Source organism: Astatotilapia calliptera, unplaced genomic scaffold (genome assembly GCF_900246225.1).
Source record: "Astatotilapia calliptera unplaced genomic scaffold, fAstCal1.2 U_scaffold_5, whole genome shotgun sequence".
Taxonomy (NCBI): domain Eukaryota; kingdom Metazoa; phylum Chordata; class Actinopteri; order Cichliformes; family Cichlidae; genus Astatotilapia; species Astatotilapia calliptera.
In genome coordinates, this window is record NW_020535789.1 from 485,265 (window position 1) to 499,334 (window position 14,070).

At 38.6% G+C, this 14,070-nt stretch overlaps 1 protein-coding gene across 1 annotated transcript; it reads right to left on the reverse strand.

Moving 5' to 3' along the window:
* Positions 1 to 5,640: 5,640 nt before the first annotated feature.
* Positions 5,641 to 8,419, reverse strand: LOC113018206 (GTPase IMAP family member 5-like). The gene is made up of 3 exons (XM_026161273.1): positions 8,362 to 8,419; positions 7,093 to 7,316; positions 5,641 to 6,774 (listed from the first exon to the last, which is right to left on the reverse strand). Exons 2-3 carry the CDS (start codon positions 7,097 to 7,099, stop codon positions 6,086 to 6,088), a joined length of 696 nt encoding a protein of 231 aa, XP_026017058.1. The 5' UTR covers positions 7,100 to 7,316; positions 8,362 to 8,419; the 3' UTR covers positions 5,641 to 6,085.
* Positions 8,420 to 14,070: the final 5,651 nt, after the last annotated feature.

The following is a 14,070-nucleotide window of genomic DNA, read 5'->3' on the forward strand; positions in this document are numbered from 1 at the left end:
GCTAATTGAAATAATAATTACAGGGCCAAAAAAACATTTTTTTCAGTGCAGCCTTGACAGTTCCAGTGTTTAAGTGACTGGATAGTGTAGAGTGGTCGACATCATGATGATGATGCTGATAATACTGAGTGAGGTTTTCGTAAATAGAAACGGTATAAGCTAAAATGATTTCTCCTTTATCGCACAAACATGTGGTCATAAGTATAAGGACGTTGAGTAGATGATGCAGAAAGCTGCATCTGGTATGACAGAAAAATACATCAGCTTAGAAGAGTGGATTTGCAGCACTTTAAGAGGTTTTTACGTCCTCTTTCTGCAACTTAAATCACTGAACTGCATTATGTGGTTTTTTTTGTTTGTTTCGTTTTTAAAAAAAAAAAAAGCAATGAAGGGTTAAAGGAAACACACATATATCCAGTAAATGTATAAATCCATGAAGCCTATACAAACACACAGTTACAGGGAGCTTTGAAGTCTCCAGTTCTGTTAAATAATGGAGATCTAGACTGTCAACTTCTGCTTCAAAGATTCAGAGCAGCATGAATATAAAGCTGCAGACATCCAATCTGTCACGGCTGCGGCAGCAGTCGTGTGGTGTTGTGAAGAAGGGCCCAAAATGCTGGCACTGGCTGTGATGTGAGTGAGTTTTATTGCAGAATTTGAACACAACATAAGCGAGGGCAGAGCTAAAACATAACCCAAACTTGGGAAACACTAAAGAACAAACCTGAAACCATACAAACACGGGATGAAGAGCAGATATGGCACAGCTGAACTCAATTAGACACAAGAGACACAGACCTTCAAAGTAAAACAGGAAATTCACAAACACAAACTCAGGGACATGAACAGAGCACTGGGGGAGGACACAGGTAGGTATAACAACATTAAGTTTATCAGGAGTTTATCACTGATGAAGAGTTCACAGAGGATGTTGAGAGTTTTGGTGGATCTGTCAGCTTTGGTGGTGAACGTCCACTCCAGTGTGATGTTGTGGTTCTCCTCTGCCTGATAGCAGGTCTGTGTCACATTGACTACAAATGATCCTGTTGAGGAGACAGAGAGGGAAAGAGAGGAGCAGACACACTGAGAACTGCAACAAATCTGTTGTTGAGCTTTATTTGGAGTTCATAAAGTGAAGCTGTAAACTAACCAGAGACACATGAGGTGAGGATGATGAGCAGCAGGATCCTGCAGATCATCTTCTCCCTGTGAGAGGAGACAGAGGTGAAGAGTCATCAACACATGAGGTCAAAGGTCAGTCCGTACAGCTAGAAGAAGGACAATCTACAGTCTGACTTCATTCACTCATTACAGCATCTGATCCTGTTTGTGATCCCCACCACAACTACATGAACTACAACCACTACAAGGGAAGCAACCAGAAGAAAAGCCTGCACTTTGATTTACTCTGAAAATATTTTAGATTTTTCAAATTTTTCAAATTTTCAGACAAATTGAAATGTTTTTAATTTGACACAAGGTGGCGCCATGTGTCAAATGATAAGGAAATTATGAATACTTAATTATGAATACTTATGAATACTTAAACATTTTTTTACTGAACTTCTCCTACGAAAAGTAACATGTGTTAATGTTCATGTAAAGAGCATTAGTCCAGGGAAAAGTGAAGTCTGTAATTTGTAAATTTCACTCTCATATAATTTTCAGATCTTCAGCAACATTTCAAATGAAGCAGCGTCTCTGACAGATCACTGACAGTAAAACAGAATGAACAGACTGAAAAAGTGCCATTAACTGCTGTCCTTCCCAAAAAGGTGACCTCATGCCTGACATACATGCTGAAGATGTAACACAATTTTTACATTATTTATCACAAAGTCTAAATTTTTATATTCTAAAATTTACAATTGTCTCCCTGTCTGTTTGTTCGTAGTCCAGTGTCCACTGGTATCATTTTCAAATGTTGTGTGATGGCAGAAACCAAGAACAGCTCAGCTGATTTAATTTTGGTGCAAATCAGGTCAAGGTCACCTCAAATATGTAAATCAATAAAATTTTATATTACCCATAATTTTTCAAGAAACTTTAAAACTTTGTTTTAAAGTTTAGAGTAAAATGTCAGTCATAAATATTTCATCTTCTGGGTATTTAAACTGAGCTATTTCTTATATTTTGTAAACTTTGTAACATATTGTGTTACTTAATTTAGTTCAGTCTGTTACTGTTTGTATTTCATAACAGCTGTGTGAGGCAGGCACGAATGGACCCAAAATGCAGAATTCAAAGAGCCTAAAACTAAACCACAAAAGTAGCTTTTTTTTTTTTGCTACAATTAAAGATTACAAAATAAAACTGGGAGACACCAGAAACTAAACAGACTGGAAGAACACACAGAAGTGAGGGAGATGCAGACATTAAATACACACAAGAGCAAACGAGGGAACAGACCTCAGGTGGGAACACAGCAGAGCATGATCTAACTAATGAGACGAGCAAACAAAACACAACATGCTGCACACAAGACAAGTGACTATCAAAGTAAAACAGGAAGTACGCAATATGCACACAGAGACGCAGATGGACTCAGTACAGGTAACAGAGGGAGCGAGACAGGTGATAACACAACATGACCGACTAATTCAAAGGACTAATTAACACGGAGACAAGACTGAGGTCAAAGACAGGTCCTACCACAGGAACTAGACACAAGAGGACAGGCAACGAGAAGAGAAAACCTGAGGCTAGATAAAACAAAAGAGACACCAGGAGACAAACAGATCAAAACTATAATAAAATTCCTCAGGCATTAATAAAGTATTGTGACTATAAAAACAGCAGTAATATGGATGAACCTGCTTTTATCAAAGATGTTTTTAACAAACGTGACATAAAAATAAAGAAGACATAAATAAAGCTGCAGGAAGTAGAAATAGAGTCAAATGACAAAGCACATACATGATGCTGTTGTCGCCTCTTCTTTAGTTGATGGTTTGTTTTCTTCAGCCAGCTGTTTCATCAGGCCTCTCTCTCTCTCTCTCCTTTGACGTGACATCGGCAGTTTTTTTGTTTTAATAATAAAATATTTTGGAAGAGTTGATCATTCACGATCAGCTCAGCAGACAAAAACCAACACGTTCTCACTCCCAACTCGTCAAATGTGTGAAGCATGGTCAGGCTCCCTCTGCTCCACTTATCGACGCGCAGGGTACCCCTCTCGCTTCGAGAATTGATGTGCAGGGTCCTCTCATTGAATACTATAGAGCTCCCTAAACGTTACTTATTGACGACAAGAGATTGCCGCGGAAGAGCCTGTTGTCCATATATTTATACATTTCTGAAATCACATTGTAGTGACGTATATAGAATACAATAAATTATATAATGTAAACAACTACCCGAGAAACAGCAGATACAGCAGATAAATTAATTATAGGCTATTACTTTTGTATCGTTTATTGCATTTATGGAGGGAGTGATGTATGCTGGGTAATGGCACAGCTAGCGACTGGGTGACTTTATTCACCCGCTTCGGATGACTGATAACAGACTCCAGAATCCACTCTGGCTGGAATCCGGTGGATATGCAGTGTGTACAGGTAAGACCATTTAATATAACAGCTTTAAGATGCATTTGTAGATATTATTACGTGTTTTACCGTCTTTATGGTGCTAGCTTAAAGTTGCGGTGTAAAATTATTGAGAAATTTAAAGCAGGCTTAGGCTACAAAAAGATTTCCCAAGCCTTGAACATCCCACGGAGCACTGTTTAAGCAATTATTCAGAAATGGAAGGAGTATGGTACAACTGTAAACCTACCAAGACAAGGCTGTCCACCTAAACTCACAGGCCGAACAAGGAGAGCGCTGATCAGAAATGCAGCTGAGAGGCCCATGGTGACTCAGGACGAGCTGCAGAGATCTACAGCTCAGGTGGGGGAATCTGTCCATAGGACAACTATTAGTCGTGCACTGCACAAAGTTGGCCTTTATGGAAGAGTGGCAAGAAGAAAGTTGTTAACAGAAAACCAAAAGAAGTCCCGTTTGCAGTTTGCCACAAGCCATGTGGGGGACACAGCAAACATGTGGAAGAAGGTGCTCTGGTCAGATGAGACCAACATGGAACTTTTTGGCCGAAATGCAAAAGACTGTGTGGCAGAAAACTAACACTGCACATCACTCTGAACACACCATCCCCACTGTCAAATATGGTGGTGGCAGCATCATGCTGTGGGGGTGCTTCTCTTCAGCAGGGACAGGGAAGCTGGTCAGAGTTGATGGGAAGATGGATGGAGCCAAATACAGGGCAATCTTGGAAGAAAACCTCTTGGAGTCTGCAAAAGATTTGAGGCGGAGGTTCACCTTCCAGCAGGACAACGACCCTAAACATAAAGCCAGGGCAACAGTGGAATGGTTTAAAACAAAACATATCCATGTGTTAGAATGGCCCAGTCAAAGTCCAGATCTAAAGCCAATCGAGAATCTGTGGCAAGATCTGAAAACTGCTGTTCACAGACGCTGTCCATCTAATCTGACTGAGCTGGAGCTGTTTTGCAAAGAAGAAGGCAAGGATTTCAGTCTGTAGATGTGCAAAGCTGGTAGAGACATACCCTAAAAGACTGGCAGCTGTAATTGCAGCAAAATGTGGTTCTACAAAGTATTGACTCAGGGGGCTGAATAATTACGCACACCCCACTTTGCAGTTATTTATTTGTAAAAAATGTTTGGAATCATGTATGATTTTGGTTCCACTTCTCACGTGTACACCACTTTGTGTTGGTCTTTCACGTGGAATTCCAATAAAATTGATTCATGTTTGTGGCTGTAATGTGAAAAAATGTGGGAAAATTCAAGGGGGGCGAATACTTTTGCAAGCCACTGTACGTTTCTCTGGTGTTTCTATTATATCATATATCATAATGTTCTGCATGATATTTGAAAACTTAACACTTGCTAAATTTGATAACATGATACAATCTTGCAAAAGTGGTTAGTTGCGTGGAAAAAATTTGCAAGATCACATGAGATTTTACATCTGGGGTTATAAGAGAAAGAAAAGCATATACACACCACATGTATGCTATCAATTTTTATTGTGGTGTAACACATCAAGGACAAAAAGTAAAGAAAATTGTGTATTAAGCCTTGCAATCTTGGCTTTCCTACTATTTTAAAAGATAAGCCTTGACAGCTCAGTGGTGCGGTGGTTGGTGCTGTTGCCTCACAGCAAGAAGTTCCTGAGTTTGATTCCATCACATGGCTGGGTCCTTGTTTTGTGGAGTTTTCATGTTCATGTTTGCATGGGTTCTCTTTGGTCCAACCAAAGTTGGAATAACAGAATTGTATAATGATTAATCACCTGGAAATTCTTTCCATCATGTTTTTTTCAGTGCTCATTCAAATGGTTAGGTTTTATAGCGTATATTTGGAGTCTTTCAATTTAAGAGAAAACTGGGTGAACCAAGTACATAAATATTGCTTCACCCTCTTTTGTCATTCAGAATCTGACATGTTTTTTTTATGGTGAGTTTCCAAACTTCAAGTGACATAAATGTGTCCTCGAGTCAACAGAAATAGCCAAATAATGGATTTGTGAATAAATTTAGACTGAATTGACTCTTGAATCTCTCCAACACATTTTTATTTGTATTTGAATAGTATTTGAATATATATGTATGTATGTACTCTCATAGTCTGAGAAATTCTGTAAATCACATGATGAATGAAATTAAGATGCTCCTAATCTATAATGAGAAAAAAATGTTAACAGTTTTATTCATTAAAAACCTGAAAAAATGATAGTTTATAAAATCTATACATGATTAATAAGCTGAAGCTGAACAACCCCAACAACATGATGTCCAGTCTGATGTAAGATAGTATATCCATAAGATGGTTATTCCCTGAAATCATGTTGTCCATTCATTTAACCATTTAGTGTTAATAATGGACCTCAGCCTATGACCCTAAACAGTTAAAGTATGAATTAATAATGTAAATGTAAAACAAGCCTAAAGTTCAAACAGACATATGACACAGGTCTGAAGTATGCATTCTACATGTATGGATTTCTATGATATCAAATATTAATATCAAAGGTACTGATAAAATGTTGTAACACATTCCTACTGCCGCACCACTCTAAATATTCCCAGTCCCAGTAGACTTACAAGAACACCAATGGTGAAACCGACCATAACATTTCCCAGATTGGGCTCTCTTTGCATCTCATCAGTGTAGTATTGTCCTCCATTTCTCTGAACCAGCATGTGTATCTTCCTCTGCAACTCTAAGACCTGAGTGAGATCCCCATCATTGTTATTTAAAACATGATATCCTCCATGACACTGATGAATGATAGAACGGAGAGATGGATTTTCACGGATTATTTCTTCAATGGAGCGCTCCTGAGCTTCCAGAATGTCTCCATGGGTGAACAAGAGCAAAGAGAAACGTGCTAGGTTTTCTCCAAATATCTGCCGAATGGTTCTCATTATTCTTCTATCATTTTCCGTGAATCTGTTTGGATTGATCACAACCAAGAACACGTGTGGACCCGGAGCAGCAAATGTGATGCAGTTGGTGATGTGCCTCTTCACCTCATCTTGATCTTGATTGGGATGGAGCAGGCCTGGAGTATCAACTAACACCAGTGTTTGTCCATAAAACTCTCCTGTTCTCCTCAGAGTTACTGGTGCCGCTACAGCAGGAAGCCTCATAGTTTCAAAAGCTCTTCTCCTTAAGATGGTGTTTCCTGCTGCACTCTTCCCAACTCTCGTTTTCCCAACAAGCACCATCCTGAGCTCAGCTTCATCTGTTGGAGAACATCACAGAGACATTATTCATGTCTGGTCTCATTAAAAAAAAATAAATTCATAACACTGACACTGTGCCCTCTGATTGTAAATTGGATATTAAGAAGATATAGATTTATCCTTCACCAAGAAGAAAATGTAATATGTCTACACTCCTGTATGCTAGATGTAGTAATAAAAGGTACATTCAGGGAATTAAATATAAGAACAACATTTAAAAAACAAAGTAAAACTGGGTTAGGTTCATATTAAAATCGGATTTATCACAGGGAAATGCATCTGAACATTAAATGAATATAAAAGATGAAAATACTTACTGGCCATGTCTGTCAACAATGAATAAGTTGAAAAGTCGTTACTTATTTGATGCTGCAGAATAATTCCCTTCCCTTATCAGCTTTTTTGTCTCCTCTTTTTCAACACATCACGGTCAGAAAGACATTACATTTATTTGCTGTTGAAAAAGGTGGTGCAGCAGCTTGATGTAGTTTCTGGTTGAATGTTTACAGCCTGACTGAAAGCAGGAAGTATTCCAGTAGGCCTAGAACACCAGAAATGAATTATTTGTAGAGCTCAAGCTCACAGTGACTCCATCAAAGTGACTTCCTCAAACCAACATAAGCCTCTAAATGATGATCATCTAAACAGTGTTGCCAACTCCTCAGTAAGGAAAATCGCTATTGGTTCGTCCTAAAAGTTGCTAGAAGTCAACAAATGACGCAATCGCCTAAATTACATAATTGATAATGCAAATTAAATGTATTTTAGCAATTTTTCTTTTTTAATGTCACAATTCCAACCCTGCTTCTTTACCGGCTTGGACCGGCAAAAGTGACCCGAAATAGACACTCTGGTGGAGTTACTTTGTGTGTGTGTTTATAAGTAGTTTTAAACTTTGTGATAACACAAAACAGCATAAGAGTAAAAAGAATTGAGTTACAGTCAGTGTGGGAGCAGCGGCTTCGCTCATACGCGATTCATTTGTAGTTTGGACACATAGGTGTGAATATCTTCTGCCCTGATAGCAGCTGGGGGAGGACTATCCTCCACCCGTGAGCGCTTTGGAACGGGCGAGGTGCCCAAGGCAGCACCGCTGCTTATTGAGAGTAAGAGCGATACACGCTTTCAAGTCAAAAAGTCGTCATAAGTAAGTCTCCAGTAAAACCAAAAAAAGTCGTCAGATTTGTTGCTAGTCGCTTTTTGGAAAAAAAGTCGCTAAGGGGGTCTGAAAACTCGCTACATATAGCGACAAAGTCGCTAAGTTGGCCAAATTGCATCTAAACAGCAGCAAAGATAATTTTAAAGGAATGTTACATTTGGTACTGATTGTGCTCATTCAGTCTTGATTGCAACAATATTTCAGGCGGAGAATATGAATTTGTCCCAGACCAATTTAGCTGACAAGTTATCAGACAAATCGTAAGCAAGGTTTTTGTAGGAGACAAAGATTTTGCTTATTACAGAAATCACTCAAAGATATGTAGGAAATCTTTAGGAAAATCTGTTAAAAGTCGTTAACTCTGTGTGTTTTGTCTTTTCTGGACGGAACCAGGATGAAAGAATGAACAAAGCTGGATAACACTTACGGCACTGAGACGAACAGCGGCTGCAGGTGTCAAGGTGTTGGAGCTCCTGACATGAGGGAAACGATGTCTGGAGGAGAACAGGTTTGTGGGTGGGATGTAAACCCAGTCCTCGTGGTCACATGACCAATACCTGACAGACTGGTTCTCTGCCAAAAGCTTTTGTTTTTTAATTAGCCAGTTTCACTTTCTTTATCCGTTCACCCATTCAGTTCACTTATATGTTTGCTTTTGTTTTCAAAGATCAGATCATGTTCACTTTGTATTTTGCTTATTTTGTTCTGTGGTGTTTGATTCAATGTCTTAAGATAAGTAAAACAGATTCTTATCAGGTAAAAAAAAATACAAACTACAGACTATTAAATAAAAATTTCGTTCTCTGTAGAAATACTTTTGTTTTGTCTTTCCAGATCATAAAAAATAACCAAACATTGCAAACATTTACAAATATCTTCCTTTATTGAATGGTCTTTTCTCGTTTACTTCCACCTTGACCAGTGTCTGATCTAGAGGTGAATGTACTGTCTTTATGTATTTTAAACTTGTGTTTCAGAGTTAGCTTTCAGAAGTAGTCTATGGTGTCAAAATTCAGATTTACTATTCACCTTTTTTAGATGAAAACTAATTTGATTATAAACCATTTGTTTTATGCTGTGATAAATAAATATGGACTCATCGTGCCTATAGAGTTAGACAGCATCACATTTTCTGCTCCTGTAGCTCAAATTAAATGAATCAAAATAAGAAAAAAACTATCAAAAACATTTGCTAATCTAAAAGTACCTACTACTAAATAAGTGATGCCAAACTCACTAAAAAACAGAAACAACAGGATAAATGAAGTGAAACCAAAGTAAACACAGAGACACATTGGCTGATGTAAGCTCGCTCCATTCTTAACAGGAAGCCAGGTGGGATAGTTGAGTTTGTTAATGCAACATAAAGAGTTAAACCACACTTAGCTGAGTATAAAAAATTATGAAACCAGAGAGTGAAGGACAGGTATTTTATTTGGTGGTGAAATCGGATAAAGATTTTAGTTAGTGGACATTATCAAGTGAAACTAAAACCAAACTAGCTGATTATAAACTTACCGTAAGTAATAAAAGTGACACTCGAAACTCATTTAACCAGTCCAACAACGTAGGTGTGTCACCCAAAGTCACGAGTATGACTATAGTCAAATTATAGTTGTCCAAGAGAAAAACAAGGCAATGAGCTGCAAAGTGAAACACATTCATGGTAGACATTTGGCAAGCTTTAAATTGGTTTCATTATAGAGAATGAATACAATGAATAAGAAGAAGGAACTTTACATGTAGTTGTTCAGTCTTGTCACTTTGTATATTTCAACTCAGTGGTCGCATTTACCTATTTTACACCCATTTTGCATTTTTTGTGCAAACACTTAAGGTGAGGCTTGGTTTCAAAAATTGTTTTGTTTTGACTGAGAACACCTTTTACCATTTTTAAATCTGAGTATACTTTGATTACTGAGACAGGTAGCAGTATCTGGTTCAGGAGGAAGTACAATAAGATTCTAGAATCATTTTTTTGTCTAAACTTGATGCTATAGAGGAAAAACTGCACCAAGTTGTTTTAGAGCAACATTTATATATTTGATTTTAAGAGCAAGTCTTGCTTATTTTTAAAATGTCAGAACACACTGAGCATATATTAAAACAGTTATAGTATCATGATCCCTGCCTCTTGAGTTTCACTGTGGGTTTGTGATTCCTTTTGTTATGAGAATAATTTGTGTTTAGATTGTGCTCAAACTGAGTACACTGAACACAGGACAAGATAAAATAAAACAGGAAACATGAGACACATGCTGAGACACAGGGACTGTGTACGAATACAAATGAGAACATATGACTGGGGAGAAAGAAAGAGAACATAGAAAACGGACACAGCCAATAAACGAACATAAAGAGAAGGATGACTAGAGGTGACACATGGAACACAATGACCCAGAGAGAGAGAGGCAACTGGGAAACAGATGAATAAACATTAAGACAGAACTTAACATGACTACACATGGAATGTGAAAAAAATGGTAGGCAAGGAAACACAAGCATGGAAAGTACTAAATCAAATGATATAAATTAACCCAGAAGACACAAACACTGGCTCACAGACAAAGGAACATGACACAGAAGAGTTTTTATTGAGCTATTTTAATGAATTCGAAGCGCATATGCCGCTCTCTCTGCTGATCTGAGTAAATGGAACTCACCATCCAGCCTCTTTTTCTCACTTTCTCTCATCTGTGTAACAGGTATTATATGTTGAGATGACTATATATTATTGTTACGGCCCTGAGCCTTGGAAGTGAGAAATGCCTTTTAATTTTTATGCAAATCCAAGTGTGCTAGGACTCGTGGCTGATTGGTTAGATCACAATCAGAATTTTTCACTGGACAGCTGGACAGGTATGTTTATACAAAATTAGATTAGGCCAATTGTCCTATACATATTTTTGACCTAGGGGTAGGATTGATTGTGAACTAGAAAGGGAAAATGCTTAGGGGGCTGAGTACGGCTGGGTATCGTCACTGATTTGTAGAATCATTTTGATTCGATACAGGATCCGATTCAATTCGATTGGAATCTGGAAAGTTTTGCCTCAGACAGTCAGAATTATCAGTATATATCCATATTTTTGTATCTATTGAAAGAAAGCTGACACTTGTGAGACTTAATCAGAGATGTAAACAGAGAGATAAGAAACCTGCAGCTGCAGAAGCTAGCGAAAAAAAAAAGGCAAACACAGCGCGGACCCGCCGACACATCAAAATCTGATTCTTACGCGTCGGGTCCGCGCTATGTGTTTACATTTGTATGCAGAATCCGTAAACCTGCTCCCATTTACTGTTTTAGCTGTTTGGTGTTTGACGAAATGTTGTGAGGTTTAACCTGAGATGCTGGCGTTTCAGGCAAAATAACGTTTTATTTACAAATCGACTCAAGATTTTAATGAATCAATATCACTTTATTCAATTTAGAATCGATTGTAATCAGAAAATCGATAATCAAAACCCACCCCTAATCATGAACTTGCAAAGTAAAAACATGATTTATGTAAGGTAGCCCTTTTGTTATTTTTATTTAAAAAGAGGATTCGTTTTACTGGTCTGTTTCTTTTCCTAGAAATAATTCCTCCTGCCCTAAGAAAATCCTCTTGCATGGAACAGAAGAGGCTGGAGTGCAGAAACTGCACTGCAAGTTGGTAGATATGCGAGTATATGGTCTTGCGTCCTGCAGACTATCACCTAAAAACAATAAACAAAATGATTTTCTAAAATGTGCAGCAATGTAATTTACGTATAGTGTCAAATACTTTTTTTTTTAGTCTTTATTAGCTTTAATTCACATGGAAGTGTTTCAAAAGTCATATGCTGTAATGATATTTACATTATGAAAATATGATTTTGGACATTTCAAGTTTTTCACTTCTGCAGATAAAATGAATTGAGCAAAATCAACTCAAAGTATTCCCACACGCCAGAACGTCTCTTCCTCGCTGGCTCCATATCTGTCAGTGGAATGATCACCTCTTCGCTATCTGTCACCATCAACACACTCCACAAATCCCGTGAATGATTCACTTCCTTATATCCATTTGAATCAGGTACCGAAGCAGTTACGTGCGTAATGAAGCTTCGGACGTCGCTGGTCACGTGACTTTTGCCAAACGAAGCAAGCCTCGACACAGTGCTTCTGAACCAGTGTGTTGTTTTTTTCGACACACGCTCCAGAGCGTCAGCTTCAAGCGGGCCATCACTAGCTAAACCTGTTCGCAGTGTTGCACTTTGTTTGTTAAACCTGGTATAAATCTGAACTTAGTAGTATTAGAGTCTTGTGTTGCTGGCTTGCTATAGGTAACCCTTAGTTTTTATTTTCTGACAATAGCTTACCTTAGTTTACCCTTCGCTTTTACTCTTGACTGTTTTTTTTTTTTGTTTGTTTTTTTTCTTTATCAATTGGTTGCCCGGTGGTCTGTTGAACAGCCCAGTCGGTTTTCTGTTTAAAGTTTGCAATAAAACCTTTTATTTTACTCAGTTTTCGTGTAGTGGGCTTGTGTTAGTGATGTGACGTTCTGTATCGAGGCTTCGGAGCGTGTGTCGAGTACTGGAGGGGGCGTTTCCGCGAAGCGCGTATCGAGGCTTGCTTCATTTATGGGAGGAGCTGAAAATGATGACGTCCGAAGCCTCGCTGCCCGGCTGTACCACGTGACTGGTTCATGAAGTGGTTCGAACTTTGCCGCGAGCTATGACAGCGATATAAACCCCTCAGACCCCATTCAAAATGTGGGTGTTTGATGGAGAGTTGCGGTTAGTGAGAGTTTGGAGACAGTTTGGAGGTTTATGAGAGTGAGGAGAGAAAGTCAGGAGAGAATGGAGCCAGCTAGGGTTGCCAACTCCCTGAAAAATAAATAAGGGACACCTCGTGGCCAGGGCCGGGCGACCCAGTTGTCTTCACCCTTCCCAGTGTGGTGAATTTTCTAGCTCTTTTTTTGTGTGTGAAATTATTTTTTTTTAACCCTTTGACTTGAATTTGATTAGATGTGTATTCTTTGTGATATGAACACATGTGAAACAAATGATCATTTAGCCATTTATTTTTAGCTCAAAATGACAACATTAACACATAAAACAGGTCTCTTTCTTAAACAGAAGCCTGTCATGCTTAACTTTTGAGAATATAAGTAAATCTTTCTTTAAAAGAACTCTGTCCTGCTTAACTTAAAATAATAGAAAACAATAGAAAGAAAAACATTCTTGTAACAGTGCACATTTAGTGCATTTAGTACAATTGGCTTCAGTTGAGGTATTATTTCAGCTTTTCTAATGCTAATCAGCTGCTCCTGTTTGTAAACCCGCTTGTTCCCATGATTACGCATCTTAACTCATCATCATTATTCATCTATGTATTACTTTTATGTATTAGTGATCTATTTGTTGTAATCATCTATCCTTGCAGTTGTTTATTACACAAAATAAATTATATTATCACACTTCTGGCCACATAGCGCTGATATTCACTGCACATGCCCATATTAACTTTTTCCAGCCAGGTGTTTTCCTTTTCCCATTCTTCCCTTTCTCTGATGGGAACAAACATTGCTGCTCTAATGCGGGGCTGACACTGTGCGGTTTTAGGCCCATTTTGAGACGATTTTTGAGTGATCGGACCGATTTTGGCCTTCATCGTGTAGTATACGTGGGGTAACGAGAAGCGATTAACACCTCACGACCAGCTCCCGATCATCAATCGCTCGTGAGCCGCTCACACTGCTCGCGCGCAAACACGTAAACGCCGTGAAAAAGACTGAGCAGCACGGCTGTGCAGCGTGTGATCTGGACACAAGCGATGGAGGCACAACTTGTAGAACTTTGGAAAGCTCATCCGAGCCTTTTCGATGTGGCATCACAAAATGATCACGACCACAACAACCTGAAAATAGTTGGATTTACATGCTGCTCAATTACAGCTGCCTGATCAATGTTTTTCATTAGCAATTTAGCAAAGTTGATGGTGGTGGTGTGTCTGTGTGAGTGAGAGACAGAGAGAGCGCGACAGATTTTCTGTTATAACCTTCATTTTATGGAGGCACAGTGTGAGCACTCAGGTCGCATCAGAGCATCGGGCGGTATAGTGTGAGACCCTGCATCGTGACCTACCAACTTCTAACCCCTGTGAGTCAAT